This window comes from Labrus bergylta, chromosome 19 (genome assembly GCF_963930695.1).
Source record: "Labrus bergylta chromosome 19, fLabBer1.1, whole genome shotgun sequence".
NCBI lineage: Eukaryota > Metazoa > Chordata > Actinopteri > Labriformes > Labridae > Labrus > Labrus bergylta.
Window position 1 is genome coordinate 5,608,426 of NC_089213.1, and position 16,920 is coordinate 5,625,345.

At 45.8% G+C, this 16,920-nt stretch overlaps 1 protein-coding gene across 4 annotated transcripts in view; it reads left to right on the top strand.

Annotated features, from left to right (window-relative positions):
• The window catches only part of macf1a (microtubule actin crosslinking factor 1a), a 231,681-nt gene that overhangs the window by 204,155 nt on the left and 10,606 nt on the right, over positions 1-16,920 (top strand). For all 4 annotated transcript variants that reach the window (XM_065948500.1, XM_065948501.1, XM_065948503.1 and 1 more), the window contains 29 exons: positions 237-443; positions 529-756; positions 850-1,068; positions 1,170-1,373; positions 3,495-3,720; positions 5,588-5,814; positions 5,930-6,052; positions 6,139-6,240; positions 6,826-6,927; positions 7,247-7,420; positions 7,678-7,833; positions 7,972-8,169; positions 8,927-9,055; positions 9,566-9,748; positions 9,871-10,026; positions 10,120-10,326; positions 10,416-10,535; positions 10,670-10,839; positions 10,941-11,100; positions 11,192-11,386; positions 11,585-11,857; positions 11,943-12,131; positions 12,231-12,342; positions 12,488-12,648; positions 12,740-12,902; positions 12,999-13,153; positions 13,264-13,338; positions 16,058-16,075; positions 16,772-16,889. In XM_065948500.1, the coding sequence (XP_065804572.1) occupies positions 237-443; positions 529-756; positions 850-1,068; positions 1,170-1,373; positions 3,495-3,720; positions 5,588-5,814; positions 5,930-6,052; positions 6,139-6,240; positions 6,826-6,927; positions 7,247-7,420; positions 7,678-7,833; positions 7,972-8,169; positions 8,927-9,055; positions 9,566-9,748; positions 9,871-10,026; positions 10,120-10,326; positions 10,416-10,535; positions 10,670-10,839; positions 10,941-11,100; positions 11,192-11,386; positions 11,585-11,857; positions 11,943-12,131; positions 12,231-12,342; positions 12,488-12,648; positions 12,740-12,902; positions 12,999-13,153; positions 13,264-13,338; positions 16,058-16,075; positions 16,772-16,889 (4,750 nt within the window). The remainder of the gene's footprint in view (positions 1-236; positions 444-528; positions 757-849; positions 1,069-1,169; positions 1,374-3,494; positions 3,721-5,587; positions 5,815-5,929; positions 6,053-6,138; positions 6,241-6,825; positions 6,928-7,246; positions 7,421-7,677; positions 7,834-7,971; positions 8,170-8,926; positions 9,056-9,565; positions 9,749-9,870; positions 10,027-10,119; positions 10,327-10,415; positions 10,536-10,669; positions 10,840-10,940; positions 11,101-11,191; positions 11,387-11,584; positions 11,858-11,942; positions 12,132-12,230; positions 12,343-12,487; positions 12,649-12,739; positions 12,903-12,998; positions 13,154-13,263; positions 13,339-16,057; positions 16,076-16,771; positions 16,890-16,920) is intronic.

Below are 16,920 nucleotides of genomic sequence, written 5' to 3' on the forward strand. Positions count from 1 at the left end.
TTGTTTGCTGCCATCCAGTTTTTTTTTTATTCACTCAATTCACTTCAGTGTGACATTTTGAGCTTTTCATTTAGTTCCTCTATCATCACACGTGAAAACTAAAGCAACCTCGAGTACCAGATGTGAATCATCTGTTCATCACGTTCAGCTTCAGGTTTATTTCAGTGTTCATATTGAAGCACAACTTGATTGCATCTTTTTTTGTTAAGTTTCTTCTTCCCTGATCTCTCCTGCAGGAGCTGAAGAAAGTGTCGGCTGAGAAGCGCCTTGTGTTGGATACGGTGAACGAGGTGGGCAGCGCCCTGCTGGATCTGGTGCCGTGGCGAGCTCGGGAGGGTCTGGACCGCCTGGTCGCTGATGCCAACCAACGGTACCGCCAAGCTGATGAAACCATCACTCAGCGGGTGCAGCTGGTACAAGCCGCCATCCAGAGGTCACAACAGGTACTGCAGGCGGTCTAACCTGAACGTTAAGCATTTTTCAATTCCACGTTTTTTTATTTTGCTAAACATTCACTCGTCCCTTCAGTACGAGGAGGCGGTGGATGCCGAGCTGGCCTGGGTCGGGGAGACGGAGCGTAAACTGGCGTCTCTGGGGCCCCTGAGTCTGGAACCAGACGTGACAGTGGCTCAGCTACAGATCCAGAGGGCCTTCAACATCGACATCATCCGACACAAAGACACCGTGGATCAGCTCCTCGGCACCAAAGACGACATCCTGGAAACCTGCAGTGACGCCCAGAAGGACGCGCTGATAGTAAGTCACTGAAGGATCAGAGACGAGTAAGAGGAGGGGACTGAATATGTGAAATTAAAAGTTTAACTTTTCTTCTTTGTCCTCCGTCTGTAGGTCAAGACCGACTCTCTCAGTGCTCGTTATGATGCAGTGAGCCAGAGTCACAGCGAGCGGTTCTCAGCGCTGGAGCAGGCCCAGGTTTTGGTCGCTCGGTTCTGGGAGACCTACGAAGAACTGGACCCGTGGTTGGGCGAGACTGAAACCCTCATCACCCAGCTGCCACCGCCAGCCATCGACACAGACGCTCTCCGACTGCAACAGGACCAGATGAGGGTACAAGCAGAGCTAAAATCTTCTTCTTTCATTTTTTTCTCACATTTCTCACCGATCAAAACGTCTAATCGATGTCTTAACCTTTTCCACTCTGTCTCCAGCTGCTGCGGGAGTCCATCGCAGAGCACAAGCCCCACATCGACAAGCTGCTGAAGATCGGACCGCAGCTGGCCGAGCTCAGCTTCCAGGAGGGGGAGACAGTGACGCAGCGCTACACCGAGGCCGAGAGACGCTACCTGGCCATCAAGGAGGGAGTGAAGGGTCGAGCGGGGACGTTAGACGAGGCCGTGTCTCAGTCTTCACAGGTACATCACAGAGGACAAACTGTTTAATGCTCCATATAGCTGTGTTTTAGATCTGCAGACACACGTCTAAGGAGGTTCATTATTTTGTTAAAGTTTCCTGAGAGTGTGCAGGTTTTAACTTGAGCTGCTTAAAAGCCAAATCAGTTGCTTTTTAGTGTTATCTGAGTCTTGATAGCATCACACTTATTTCTCTTAATACAGCTTCTCTCTACACTGAATCAAATGAAATAGATTAAATAAGTGGTCATGTGTAAATGCTGTTTAGCCCAGGTCTGTTTGTAGCTTCCTGTTCAGCGTCTGCAGCCTCAGACTGAAACGATTACTCTGCAGCATGAGCTCCATGTGAATGTGTCTGCTGTATGCTTCAAACTAAAACTTAACAATGATTTATTGTGCAAAGTCTCCGGTTCACTCAAAGCTTCATTATGATTTGATTCTTTAGGTTCTTTATTTTTTTTGTATTTTTAATATCACTCTGTACTTCAACATGTTTAGAGACAGATTTAATACATTCAGCAGTTTGACTTTGAGATGATCCGCTCCTCAGACATATCGTTACCATAACAACATTCAGATTCAGATTCTTTATTGTCCCACAAGGGGAAATTTGTTTTTGCAGCAGGAGACAAGAAACACAAGGACGACATCACCGCAAAATCGAAAATAAAAACACATTTTAAAAAATATGACAACACAACAAAATATAAAATCAGTCAAGAGCTCAGACCAAGGTGGGAATTCCTACCAAGTTTTTAAAGTGCAGTTGTGCAAATGTGCAATTCATCATTTACAGTTCAGTCTTTTCTCTCATCACATCATGTTTTCTTTATGAATATTTCTCTCTCTCTTTGCACATGGTCTCATGAGACATCATTGTATCACCCGTGTGGCCGGCTGTGTGCCGCTGCCGTCTGTATTACAGTTTGTACTGTTTGCATGGCTCTGATTTAACTCATTGTATTATTTCTCCACCCTCTGTCTCTTTCAAACATCTCTTGCTCCTTCTCTTCCTCCACCTGCTTCCACACTGTCCCCCCCGTCCCTCATCCATCCTAAACCCCGCCCCCCCCTCCCCTTTCTCTCTCCTCCCTCTCATCCTTCATTAACTAAACCCACATCTCCCTCATCATGTCCAAATGTCACCCTTGCATCCCTCCTCATCCTCATCCCTCGTTCATTGTGGATGTGCTGTCTGTGTGTCATCCCCCCCACCAACCACCATCTATTTCTGCATCGTCACTGCTCACTGCAATCACCCAGCTGGTAGAGGTAAGACCCAGGACTGACAACATCAAGCTGTCACTCAGGCTGTGGAGGGGGGGGACACATGATGTGGTCGACTAATGAAACATGAAGCGATGATGAAGCGCTAACCGTACAGCCGATGCTAATCAAATACTAACCAAAGTGGTGAAGGTTGTCTGGATGATGAATAATTATAAATGATTCTTCAGATTTGAATAACCGCTATAATGATCCACACCATGTGTCTGCCTCCCCTGAGTGACATGAATCTGTATCAAACCTGTTAGACTCCTCCCCTTTGTGATGTGACCCTGGTCTAAGATTTAAACAGGCGTTCTAATAATGCCGGTTTCAGCCTCAGACTAGTCCCGATTTAAGTCCTTCAAACCAGTCTTACCTGTCCTTATGTCCTCGTGTCTAGATAAGATTTGTCGTGTATTGTAGTTACCAAAGGATTTGATTATCCTTACATGCCTAATAAAAAGCCAATCAGCTCACTAGAAGTTATACAGTCTTTGCTCTCTGGAGCCAAAATGAGCCAATGGAGCAGATTGGACTTTGTGGATTAGCGGCTCCCCCTTGTGTGTAGATCAAGTCCAGCTTTGTCAGAGTTACACAACGTGGGTGACATGCTGACAGTGAAATATTGAGATGTGAATTTAATAAGAAGAGTCTGTTTAATTCTTGTTTTAACATCTGATGCAGCATTCATCATAAAAAAGAAAGTTCATTCAGCGTGCGACAGATTGCTCACCGCCCACATCAGATCTCAGTATTTTCCCACTTACAAAATGTCACCCAGTTATCAAAAACCTCAACAGCACACTCTCTCCTCCTCCTCGTTTAACCTTCTCCTCGGCTTCCGTCCGTCCGCAGTTTCACGACAAGATGGACCCCCTGTTGGAGACCTTGGAGGGGGCGGTGCAGCGGCTGCGGCAGCCTCCCTCCGTGGCGGCCGAGGTGGAGAAGATCAGGGAGCAGCTGGCAGAGCACCGAGCCCAGGGGCTGGAGCTGGACAAGCTGCTGCCAAGCTTCTCGGCCCTGTGTGCCCGCGGAGAGGAGCTCATCGGACGAGCTGCTCACGACGATCCTGCTGCTCAGGGTGAGTGTTCGGGATGTGTCTGACAGGGAGGGACAGCTGCACGATGACGGACACTGACCACACAGTTCATGTGGGAAACAAGATGAGGAGCTTTACGCCAACATTCTCAGTTCAGTTTATTCACACTCAACATAGAAAAAACACAAAATCACTGACAACATGATGGAAACATGTGAGATCAGACACCCTGACAGGCTTTCTGAAACCTGAGAATCTGGGCCCAAAGACTTGGCAGGTAGTATAATCATATGATAAAGTGAACTAATCGTACTTTATTTATTAGGCACAAGTAACTGACTTCTAAAAAATGATCTAAACATGTGTAGCCATCACTGAGAACTGACTTAACGACTGCAGCACTAAACCACCTCAGATTATATCTTCCTGATGAAGAAACTAACCTACAGTTTGAAAATGAAGGAAAAATATTACAGTATAGACTGAAGGGAAACTTTAGCAAATATAAAAGGACAAAAGTGACATTAATAATCCATGGTGTGCAGATTAAAACACAGTCCTGATCCACCCAACAGGCCGAGTGTTTGTGACTCTTTTAGTTTGATTCTTCCGTCCTCGTTCCTCCGATCAAATTCCCTTTTTCTTGTTAAGTAGTGAATGTTTCATATTTGTCATGGCAGTCTTTTGTTTTATAGAATTGAATTTGTTGCTGAACATTTATTAAATGGGTCCTGTAAAATAGAGACTAAAAATACTAAACAATGAAAATGAGACATGATACAGCACAGTGTACCTTTGTTCCATTCAGTACTGCAATAAGAGGAACTAAGTCAGAATCTGATGTTTTTGTAAAGTAAGTCCACACATACAAAGAATTTGACCCTAACCTTAACATAGAAGAAGAAGAAGAAGAAGAAGAAGAAGAAGAAGAAGAAGAAGAAGAAGACGGAAGAAAAAAGGCTTTTAAAAAAAAAAAACAGCAGAACTTCTACTGTCAAGGATTATAAATAGAAAACGAAGAGAAATATAAAGTGCAATCTCCGATTAAAAAAACGAAAAGGTGTAAGATACAGGAGCTACCATTGTGCAGGAATGTGTATAAATAAGATTCATTCAAAGTGTAAAGTTACAGAGTCAAACTGTCAACGCTCTAGTCATACATTTGTTCATTTTAAGACGTCTAAAAACTTCTTTTTTTTTCTTCTGTTGAAAAATGCTCCAGATGACACAGCTGAACTAAAAATGTCTGCTTTCACTTTTGTGGCAAAGCTTTGAGTCTTTTAAATGCATGCTCTAAATGGTGCGAGGCTTTAAACAATCTGACAAAGAGAAGCAACACGTTTCTCCGTCAGACAAAGGCCGGTACAGACGGGCCGACATAAGGGGGCTTCTGTAATCTGCTTGAAACATATTCAAATCTTATTTTGGGCTCCAGTCCAACCAGTTCACTGACCTCATAATACACTGGCTGGAGTAAGCTGCTTTCTCTCTCTCTCTCTCTGGCGTGAAGCCAGCGGGCGTTCACTGTCTCATCTTGAAATGGAACAGATTCACTTCTGCATTTTTTTCCTCCAACGCCACCACGTGGTTAGACAAAACACACACACACGTCTTTGTTAAATCAGCCTCTGGAGCTCTGTGTGCTTTGATGCCCTCCGGCCCTCCCAATGCTTCTTTAAATGAAAGGCGTCAGTGTGCAGCCGCCAAAGTGTGGGGAGCCAATGAGAGACTGAAGTTACCAGGACACTAGATTGCAAAATGAAAACAAAGACAACATTATCATTACTCTTCTGTAAAGTATCTGAAATCTCTGATAAGACTAGATAACATAAAGGAGTAGTTCCCAGTTCCCAACTAGCTTTTCCCTCCGTTCCTGACTCAACTCTGACCTCCCCTCTCTCTCTTCCAGCGGTTCGCTCCCGCCTCCTGCGCCTGCGCTCTCTGTGGGATGAGATCCGGCAGCGGGCCGAGGAGAGGGAGGGGAAGCTGAACGACGTCTTGGACCTGTCCGGGAAGTTCTGGGCCGACGTGGCGGCGCTGCTGAGCACGCTCAGAGACTCACAAGATATCGTGAAAGAGCTGGAAGACCCCGGCGTGGACCCCTCTCTCATCAAACAACAGATTGAGGCTGCTGAGGTTTGTAGACGAGGGAGTGGGTGATCAAGAGGAGGAGAGAGAGAGGATGTGGTGAGGCATGTGGTGCCTTTTCATTCCAAACAACTCAGTGTGATTTCTCTTTTTCTTCATGCAGGCCATTAAAGCAGAGACGGACGGCCTGAGGGAGGAGCTGGAGTTTGTCAGGACCCTCGGAGCTGACCTCATCTTCGCCTGTGGAGAAACGGAGAAACCCGAAGTCAAGAAGACCATTGATGAGGTTAGAAAACCAGTGACTTGTTCCTCTGAAAATAACATTTTCTTCATTTCTACAACACGCTCACCCACTTCCTGTCTTCCTCCCAGATGAATGCTGCCTGGGAGGGCCTGAACCGAACATGGAGAGAGAGGATGGAGAGGCTGGAGGAGGCCATGACGGCGTCTGTGCAGTATCAGGACGCGCTGCAGGTGTGTAATCAGAGTCTGATTTGTCTTAAAAGCAGGGTTGGTCATTTTGGTGGAAATTGTCTTTAGGTCCTGACAGAAATTAATAACTCATGTTCTCTGAACAAAGAAAATCCGTCATCTGTATCAGTTTGTAAGCCTGTAAAAACTTCAACCAATGTCTGCCACGAGGTACCAATCTGATGAACCAATCAGGCGCCTCCCTGTCTCCCTGCTCGTTCTCTACCTCTTGTGTTCACTAGCCCACACTCAAAGATTGTCCTTGATGACGGAGTTCATACTGTGAGTTTACTCACCGCTGAATGAGACGTGACAGGATGTAGTTTCTACACAATGTAAGAGATGAGCTGAGGTGCACTTCTGGAGCTTGTAAGTGAGGGGGGCGTGGCTTTTGAGGGAGCACAGAGGGGAGGGGGTGCAGACAGAGCACTGACGGAATGCTTCTTTCAAAATCATGCTAGGTGTCGAAAATGACCAACCCTGCCTTTGAAATGATCAATATAATATTGCATCAAAGACCCTGTTCATGTTGGATAAGTGTCTAATCATTGAAGTAACTTTTCTGTACAATGTTTCTGTATCTTTCAGTCTATGTTCGACTACCTGGACAACGCAGTGATCAAGCTGTGCGAAATGTCTACAGTGGGAACCGATCTGGGAACTGTCAAACAGCAGATCGAGGAACTCAAGGTTGGTATCATTCTTCACTGCTCAACGATAAACACATCGGTCTATGTATCCTGAAAGATCCATATCATATCTGTATGATTATTAAAGTAGCTTAATACCTCAAATACCTCAAAGTCAATGAGGTGGTTCTGGGGTGTGGAGTTTCTATTGCAGGATATTTTAACTATGTTGCTTTTCTATGTGAATATTTATTTTGATTTCAGTCGTCCTGATATGATTTAGGACTAGGGTCAAAGTGTCAAGAGCTAACAGAACACTTCCCCTCTCCTCCGTCTCTATCGCTCTCTTCTTCTCTCACTCCATGATTCCCCCTGAGCAGCAGTACAAGGTGGAGGTGTACCAGCAGCAGATCGACATGGAGAAGCTCTGCCACCAGGGGGAGCTGCTGCTGAAGAAGGTGTCAGACCAGACAGACCGAGACATGATCCAGGAGCCGCTGACCGAGCTCCGACACCTCTGGGAAAACCTAGGGGATAAAATCACCCAGAGACAGGTACATGAAGTGTGCCTGAAGAAGTAGAAACTATACGACTGAGTTGTGTTTGAGTGAAGCGCTGACACACAGAGAGGCTTTACTCTGCAGCTGACCTCCAGCTCTAAACCAACTCTTTCCATGGGAGTCGACGTGTTGGCTTTCGTCGGCATTCTGGAGGATTTCATGTGTTTGACAGTTTCTTTTCATTACGGTCCAAATGTTCAGGTTCCTATTTTTGAATACTGAACTTCTCTCTTTTTTTTTTTCCACCACAGCACAAGCTGGAGGCTGCCCTGCTGGCCCTGGGTCAGTTCCAGCACGCCCTGTCTGAGCTGCAGGCCTGGCTGAACCACACACACACCACTCTGGACACACAGCGACCAGTCAGCTCTGACCCCAAGGCCATCGAGATCGAGCTGGCCAAACACCACGTAAGTCTCCAGGCATACCAAACTGAATGTCTTATCTATTCTGGGCTTATATAAACACGTGTTTCCAGCACCAACATTCAAATCTAATTTTTTTTGTTTGTTTGTTTTCAACTTGTTTCTCCGTTCTTGCCGTCCCAGGTTTTGCGCAATGACGTGCTATCTCATCACACCACTGTGGAGGCGGTGAACGGCGCCGGAGCCGAGCTGCTGGAGTCCTCTCCTGGAGACGAGGCGAGCCACCTGAGGGACCAACTGGATCACCTGAACCAGGGCTGGGAAAGTCTGCTGCTACAGACCAAGGACCGCCAGAAACTACTGGAAGCCGCCTTGCATCAGGTACAGAGAAGAAAACATGTGTCAGAAATATTTGAAGTTAAATGAGATCTTCACGCTGCAGGTAAGGTGGAAAGGTTTAGCGCTGCTGGTGGAGCAGACGACCCCTTTACAGAGGCATGCTCCTCTACAGATCAGCAGCAGGTCAGACTCAGACCTGTGGACCTTTATGCATATCGCCCCTCTCTCTCTCTCCTGCCCATTTTTCACAATTTTTCACCAAAAGCCAAAAATAAAATGTTAGAAGAAGCTGACAAAAACTGTTTTTTTACACTATTTTGACTTTTCTGGATGTACAGCGTATGAAGTGGAATTAACAGACAATTCTTAAAACTTTGAAAATGCTGCACTTTCTGAGAATATCTACTCAAGAGAAAGTCATTTTGGGAGCAGATGGAGTTTGTCCAGCTGTCATGGCTCAGCTCCACCTGCTTAGGACGGTGATGAGATCTTATCCAAAGCTACAGAGCTGCTGCTCTACTGTTTCTGCAAAACCGTGTGAGGGATCTGGAATTTAATTGGTTGCACAGCTACAGAATAACAGTCGATATATTATATTAATAATAGCAGAATTGTGGCATCAATACAGCAGTAACATCATAAGTTGCAGTTTACTGATGAGCAGTATGATGAAAGCTATAACGTCTGTAGTTGGTGGTGTGATCGTGGTATCATAACGTGTATCTAAACTAATGAATTGTGACTTGTTTCTTGGTCCTTGCCTGTGTGTGTGTGTGTGTGTGTGTGTGTGTGTGTGTAGGCTGAAGGTTTCCATGGTGAGCTGGAGGAGTTCCTGCAGTGGCTGAGGAGAACGGAGAGCCAGCTGTCTGCCGCCAAGCCAACAGGCGGCCTCCCTGAAACGGCCCGAGAGCAGCTACAGCAGCACCTGGTAACTGAAAGTTACATCACACCTCTACACTCCACAGTACACACACATACACCACGGTGGCTAAGCTGGTGCAACCTGCAGACGTGAAGAGAAGGTGCAAAGTAGAAAACAAACCTTCTTGTTGAAAGTACACCTGTGTTGTAATGTCTGTTAGCTGCTCTTTAAAAGGACTTATTGAAAACTAGAAATAAAGTTATGAGTCGATGTACAGCTATCCAAAGACAGGTCAAACTTTATATACAAATCCACATGCATACAGAAGCTTTTTTTGTGGGTTATAAATGGATTTTACAAGCACACTCGTTATTTTAGTGGCAACGTTTTGAGCAGCTGCTCAGAGTGTTAGCTTCCACATACTCTTCTATTTACGCAGAGAGGAGCCTCTGGGTGTATTGTGACTATGAAACTTTAATGTCCTCCATTGTCCTAAAACCAAACCAGTTAGAAACAAACAACGCTCACCTTTTAACCGGAGTGTCACTTCACATTTCTGTCGTCCCCGACCTGCAGGAGCTTCAGGCTCAGCTGACTCAGCGAGGGGAGCAGTACCACCGCCTGCTGGATCAAGGGGAGTCCATGCTGCTGGCTCGTGGAGGAGAGGAAGCGGGACCTGGAACCACCCAGACCCAGCAGAACCTGGCCATGCTGCAGAACAAGTGGGCGAGTCTTAACACCAAGATGGACGACCGCAGGGTAAGAAACACTGTTCGAGGTTTACAACTGTCCTGTTCCATTCATGACTTCTTCATCTCTGTAAATGTGTTTAACTTACCGTACAACTTTTTTTTTTTTACTTACAACTCTGATCTTTCCAGGCAAAGTTGGATGAGGCTGTTACCTTGGCAACAGGTTTCCAGACCTCTCTGCAGGACACCATCAACTGGCTGACCCAGGCTGAACAGACCCTGAACATGGCCCAGCCCCCAAGCCTCATGCTGGACACGGTCCTCTTCCAGATCGATGAGCACAAGGTACTGAACATGCTCCGTATTTGGATTGATATTAAAATGAAAAGAAATGATCTGAAGCCATTGTTAATTCCATTTGTTTACGTATCCGTGCAGGTCTTTGTGAATGAGGTGAACACCCACAGGGAGCAAGTCCTGGCTCTGGAGAAGGCCGGCTCTCAACTTCGATTTGCCAGCCTGAAGCAGGACGTCGTTCTTATCAAAAACCTGCTGCTCAGCGTCCAGGCCCGCTGGGACAAGCTGGTCCAGAGGTCACTGGACCGCGGCCGACACCTCGATGAGGCTCGCAAACGCGCCAAACAGGTACTGAACTGACCAGAGAGTCGTCACATTTAATCACAATTTAATCGATTTTAAAATGTCAAACTCAAACTGTCCTTGTCCTTCCTCAGTTCCACGAGGCCTGGAGGAAGCTGACAGACTGGCTAGAAGAAGCCGAGAAAAGGTTGGACTCAGAGCTGGAGATCTCCAACGAGCCAGACAAGATCAAAGTGCAGCTGGCCAAACACAAGGTACTGTACACATCTCTGAGCGCATTCAAGCATCAAGTATAAAGAGAAGTTCCATGAGGGCATTGTTACTTACTCATCGTGGGGGTTTCTTTTCACCTCTTCCTTCTTCTTCTTCTCTCCTTTCTTCTGTGCAGGAGTTCCAGAAAGCGTTAGGGTCGAAGCAGCCCGTTTACGACACCACCGTGAGGTCAGGGAGAGCCATGAGGGACAAAGCTCAGCTCCCAGCAGACACCCAGAAACTGGACCACCTCGTGGGAGAAGTCCGCGACAAGTGGGACACCGTCTGTGGGAAGAGTGTCGAGAGGTGAGGAGAATACTGCAAATTGAAGATGTGAACTTTGTTGTGGAAAATGAGATATGATCATTGACAGCTGGTCCCCCCCCCCCCCCCCTCCCTCCATCCAGACAACACAAGCTGGAGGAGGCTCTGCTGTTCTCAGGCCAGTTTGCAGAGGCTCTCCAGGCTCTGGTGGACTGGTTATACCGGGTGGAGCCCCAGCTGGCTGAAGACCAGCCGGTCCATGGAGATCTGGACCTGGTGTCAAACCTCATGGACTCACATAAGGTAAATACACAGAAGTGTCTTTGTTAAAGACGCATGAGAAGATGATAAATACTTCTTTAAACACTTTGAAATCTAATGTGTGACTCCTCAGGCTTTCCAAAAAGAGCTGGGGAAGAGAACCGGCAGTGTCCAGGCTCTGAAGCGCTCGGCTCGGGACCTCATGGATACCGGCCGCGATGACACAGCCTGGGTCAAAGTTCAACTTCAGGAGCTTAGCAACCGCTGGGATACAGTGTGCGCCCTGTCAGTCACAAAGCAAACCCGCCTCCAGCAGGCCCTCAAGCAGGCAAGAACCAAGTCATGATTGATTTAAATTTTTCATTAGTTTTATGTTTATTTCATGTTTTGTTATTATTTCAGTTCAGTTTTTTCTGGTTTTAATGTTAGTTTGTAAATTCAGTTTAGGTTTGAAATCATTTCGTTTTGGGGCGATGGATGCAGATGATGTGAAGGTAGAGTTGAACAACTTCCTTTTCTCCACCAGGCGGAGGAGTTCCGTACGTCCGTGCAGGTCATCCTGGAGTGGCTCTCTGAGGCGGAGCAGACGCTTCGATTCAGGGGCGTCCTTCCCGAAGAGGCCGAGACTCTGCAGGCGCTGCTGCACACGCATCGAGACTTCATGGGCACCGTGGAGGAGAAGAGGACAGACGTCAACAAGGCTGCCGGGATGGGCGAGGGCATCCTGACTCTTTGTCACCCTGACTCCATCACCACCATCAAACACTGGATCACCATCATCAGAGCACGCTTCGAGGAGGTCAGGAATCAATCCGTCAACATTAGTTTTGTTTAATTTCTCTGTTTTTTTATTTTTTTTTATTTCCTAATCTTTGCTGTTGCAGGTGCTGACGTGGGCCAAACAGCACGAGCAGCGTCTGGAGACAGCTCTGACGGAGGTGCTTAACAACGCCAACCTACTGGAGGAGCTGTTGTCATGGCTACAGTGGGCTGAGACCACGTTGGTGCAGCAAGACACTGAGCCGCTTCCTCAGGACATCCCACAACTCAAAACCCTCATCACAGAACACCAGGTGGGTTTCATGTGATCATGAGATAGTTTGAGTTGTCTCAGTGCAAACCTTGTCTGTGTTGAGAAGCTTTCCTTACTCACTGCCGATGTTTGTCATTAGACATTCATGGAGGAGATGACGAGGAAGCAGCCAGATGTTGACAAAGTGACCAAGACCTACAAGAGAAAACCAGCCGAGGCTTCGAGCAGCCTGGCCGAGAGGAGAGGAGCTCGTAAGTCACCTGTGTTTGCCTTCTAACACAAATATTATCTTCTCCCGCTCTCTGACGCCAGCAGGACTGCATGTGTTGGCAACAAACAGATTTACAAGGTTCATCAGAAGTTAAAGAAAGATTTTGCTCCCTGCTTCGTCTCCAGGTAAAAACCAGCAGCAGCAGCAGCAGCAGCAGCAGGCAGCCATGCAGGTCGCTGGAGGAAACCCTCGGCTCAACCAGCTCTGTGCGCGCTGGCAGCAGGTTTGGCTGCTGGCTCTGGACCGCCAGCGCAAACTCAACGACGGGCTGGACAGACTGGAGGAGGTATCTGTCTTTTAAGATCTGTTTACCGGTCAGACCAACGCAGGTTCCCTTCCCTGGTTAATAAGACTAACTGTTCCTTCTCCTCTTTCAGCTCAAAGAGTTTGCCAACTTTGACTTTGATGTGTGGAGGAAAAAGTACATGCGCTGGATGAACCACAAAAAGTCTCGCGTCATGGACTTCTTCAGACGCATCGACAAAGACCAGGATGGAAAAATCACCCGGCAGGAGTTCATCGACGGCATCCTGGCATCAAGTAGGTCACGGCTGACAGAGTATTTGGTTTTGTACTGATTTTATATATCATATATACATTAGATAACATGTGAATTCCTCTTGTCCACCTGTGCAGAGTTCCCCACCAGTAAGCTGGAGATGACAGCGGTGGCAGACATCTTTGACAGAGACGGAGACGGTTACATCGACTACTACGAGTTTGTCGCGGCGCTGCACCCCAACAAGGACGCCTACAGACCCACAACTGACGCTGATAAGATAGAAGATGAGGTAAATATACAAATTTGGGAGTGAGATGTGCACGCGCTGAAGGAGTTATGAAGTCATGAGGATGAGGATATTCGGGCTCTTTGACTGACGCACTGTTTGTTGCTGTGCAGGTGACGCGGCAGGTGGCCCAGTGTAAATGTGCTAAGAGGTTCCAGGTGGAGCAGATTGGAGAGAACAAATACCGGGTGAGTGCAGCTCAGTGTTTTCCTCACTATGAGAAGTTTAAATCATGGAATAGATTTCAAACTGTAATGTATGCTTTGTTTCCTCTTAAGGATGCAACGATATCTGATCATAGCAAATACTTGATTTTTAACTGTGACACATACGGGGTCAAAGGGCATTTGCTAACATATGATTGGCTGGGGCTGCACTATGACCAAAATGACAGATCACATCAGCAGGATTAAACTTTGAGTCTGTAGTGCTGCAGGAATATGTGTCTCTAAAAGCACTCGTATTGACACAAAGAGGGTGTTGGAAGCGCTGAGTCGGAGTCTAGACATGCAGCAGGTTTTTAAAGGCGCAGCGCACATTTTAAACATCAATCTCCGTCGTCGGTCAGATTCAGATTCAGACGACTTTATTAATCCCAGAAGGGAAATTCAGTTTCACAGCCGACCGAGTCAAAGAAGCCAAGACGACAAACAGAGTCACAGCGGCTTTCAGACAGATACATTCACATGTCAGTAACAACAGATCAGCAGACGAACAGGTCGCCCAATGAGAAGCCAGAGCTAGCAAATCTATGAATTCATAAATCATAAATACAATGCCAGAAATGTATCTAATAAATTGATGGATGAATGAAATAACCTGACAGGTGACCTAAGGTTACAGTCCTGAGTGCAGCCCTATTATTGGCAACCTTTTTTTATACTTTGCTTTGATAAATGGAAAAGTACACATATTGTATAGCAGAACATTTAGTTTGATTTATTGTCCATTTCCCTTGTGGTCAGATTTTGTAAAACAGCTGCCTTTAGCTCAAATTCTGTATCAATCCAAAAGAGAATGAACTGTTTTTGTCCGTCACTTAAAATGATACTGTAGGAACGAATGCAGAGCAAAAACAGGCTTTCTATAAATACTCTTTGACTTCTTGAGTTTGATATAAGAGCTCTTCTGCTAACCCTGTTTGACTTTGTTCTGTGTGATATTTAAAGTTTATTCTGAACTCTATTATGTCGTATATATTTCTCCAACAGGCACAGATTCACTTCTAATCCTAACCTCACATCATTCCTCCTCCTGTGTGTCCTCACATCTCACATCATGCTCTCATGGTGTATTCATAAGTGTGTAACAGTCTGTATCATAACCCGTCATGTCACCATAACACTGACTGGTCATCGTTTCATTGGTATAACATGTAACGTCTCACAGCCCTGCAGGACCCTTCATCTGAAGCAGAATATTAATACGACTCTGTAAAGGTGACTGCATAGACTCACTCTGGACTGCTGGGTGTGAAGGAGGTTTCATTACAAACTCTGCTCTCAGAAGGTTTTACAACCAATCAGGTTGAAGAAGTCAATTCAAACTTGACTGAAACTTAACACCAAATGTACAAGACCCACAGGATTCAGTTTTACTTATTGGTCCCTGTTAACCAAGAGACAATAAATACAGACAAAGTTCAACTTTTTCTTGGCTTTGCTTTGGAATAAAGAAACGTCTAGGTTATAAATAAACATCAAAGTCTTACTGCAGGATCATCTAGAGACTAAATTAAAGAAGATAGTGGTTTGACACGGTATGACGAACAAAAAACTGAAGAAAAATCCTCTTTAAAGGTCACATATTCTGTAAAGTCCACTTCACCATGTTTTTCTAACACTAATATGTGTCCCTAATCCGTCTACAAACCCCCAATGATGAGAAAAGTCCATCCTATCGGTCTTTTGCCTGCTCCACTTTTCAGAAAATGTGTGCTCAAACAGGCCGTTTGGAGATTTTCCCTTCATGACATCACAAAGGGCAGTAACCCCTCCCCAGGTGGGTGACACTCCCACAGCTAGGTGTTTGTTCTGCCCTCTGAGGCTGCCTTCTCACCATAAACAATAGGACATGGAGCGAGAAAGCGCCGAGCCACCCAAGCCCTTCCAGAGAGGGGGTGTGGTCAAACACAGCTCATTTACATATTTAAAGCTACAGACACAGAAACAGCTTGTTCTGAGCAGGGCTGAAATAGAGGGATTTATAGGCATGATCAAACACAGGATCAGAGTGGATTTAGAACAAGAAACTTCACACACATGCTTTGAGGAGCTCTGAGACTTATTTAAACTTTTTGAAGAGGAGGAGGATATGTGACCTTTAAATTCAGCGACAAGCGGCTTCAGGCCTTCAGTTTGCAGCGTTATGATTCTGCACTCTGAATGTGATTTACATTTTCTCCTCAGCAGTCCGTGTTTGTGTATGCAACATTTTACAGAGATCCTTTTTCAGCTGCATTTTCTGGATCCCCATCACAGTCACTGCTTCAGTATGTTTGTTCACTCGTTCATTATCCACCGGGTAATGACATCCAGTTTCTGACTGCAGGACACTGGACAATCTAACAGTCTACAAAGTGTGTTTTTGTCTGTCTCCTCTCCTGTTTGTGCTCATGTGTCAGGCTTCACTTTTCTTCACTGTCCTCACCTTATCTTCATCAGCTGGCAGGTTGAAAAACACTAATCATAACATTCACAGCATCTTTTTTTTTCATCTACACAACTAATTTAAACTCACATAAGAGAAATACACAACCATTGTACTGTTTGTTAGAAGCAGCTCTTAAAGGATATTGTTCTCAGACGAAACAGTAGAGACCTCAGTTTTTAGTACATGTTGTTTCACTCTTGCTCTGTTTCTGTCTCCTTGTGTTCCCGTGCTCCGTGTCTACTGGATTTATTGTAGTTCTTCCTCGGAAACCAGGTAAAGTGACTTCTGCTGCTGCTGTGATTGGATGTGTGAAATCTGCTTCCTGATCCCCCACATATGGAGAGTTGTCCTTTCTGCTTTACTCACTCACAAAAAAAGTCATTTTTGCTGATTTTACAAAATTGTGATCGTATAAAAAAAAAAAAAGCAACTCTCCATGGTGGTTTTGCAACGTGTAAGCAGGTTTCACTGTCCAGTTCTCATCTGTTTGGTTTTGAGAGTGACAAATTGCACAATGTGAAGCTGGCGACAGCGACATGGCTGAAGTGGTAATTAGTGGTTTGGTGATGTATATTGTGCTTTGGACTGAATCTGGCAAGCAAATCAAGATGCTTGAGGAGACATCCAGAAAATGTTTTCTGCTCTGGTGTCTCTTCTGGAGACTTGACTGAATGCAAACATGATTGTGATTTCAGTGATTGGTGGTTAGATTTGGGAGGCTGGGGGATGAACTGGGCTGAAAATCAGCAGATTGAATCTGTAGAGCTGTCAGTGCATGATTTCTTTTTTTTTTTTCCTGTTAATGCATGGAGTAGAACGGATCATCTGTTCAGATGTTGGGCTGCTGTGTGTGAAAATGAATCAATCAGTAAACACTGTATGTCAACGGTTACCTGACTTCTCTCTCTCTTCCACTCTGTCCTCTTCGTCTCTTCCTCCTTTGTGTGTTTTTTTTTCTCGTCTCCTCAGTTCGGTGACTCCCAGCAGTTGCGTCTGGTGAGGATTCTGCGCAGCACGGTGATGGTGAGAGTCGGAGGTGGTTGGATGGCTCTGGACGAGTTTCTGGTGAAAAACGATCCCTGCAGAGGTGAGTGATGTTCAGACACTCGATCGCACCT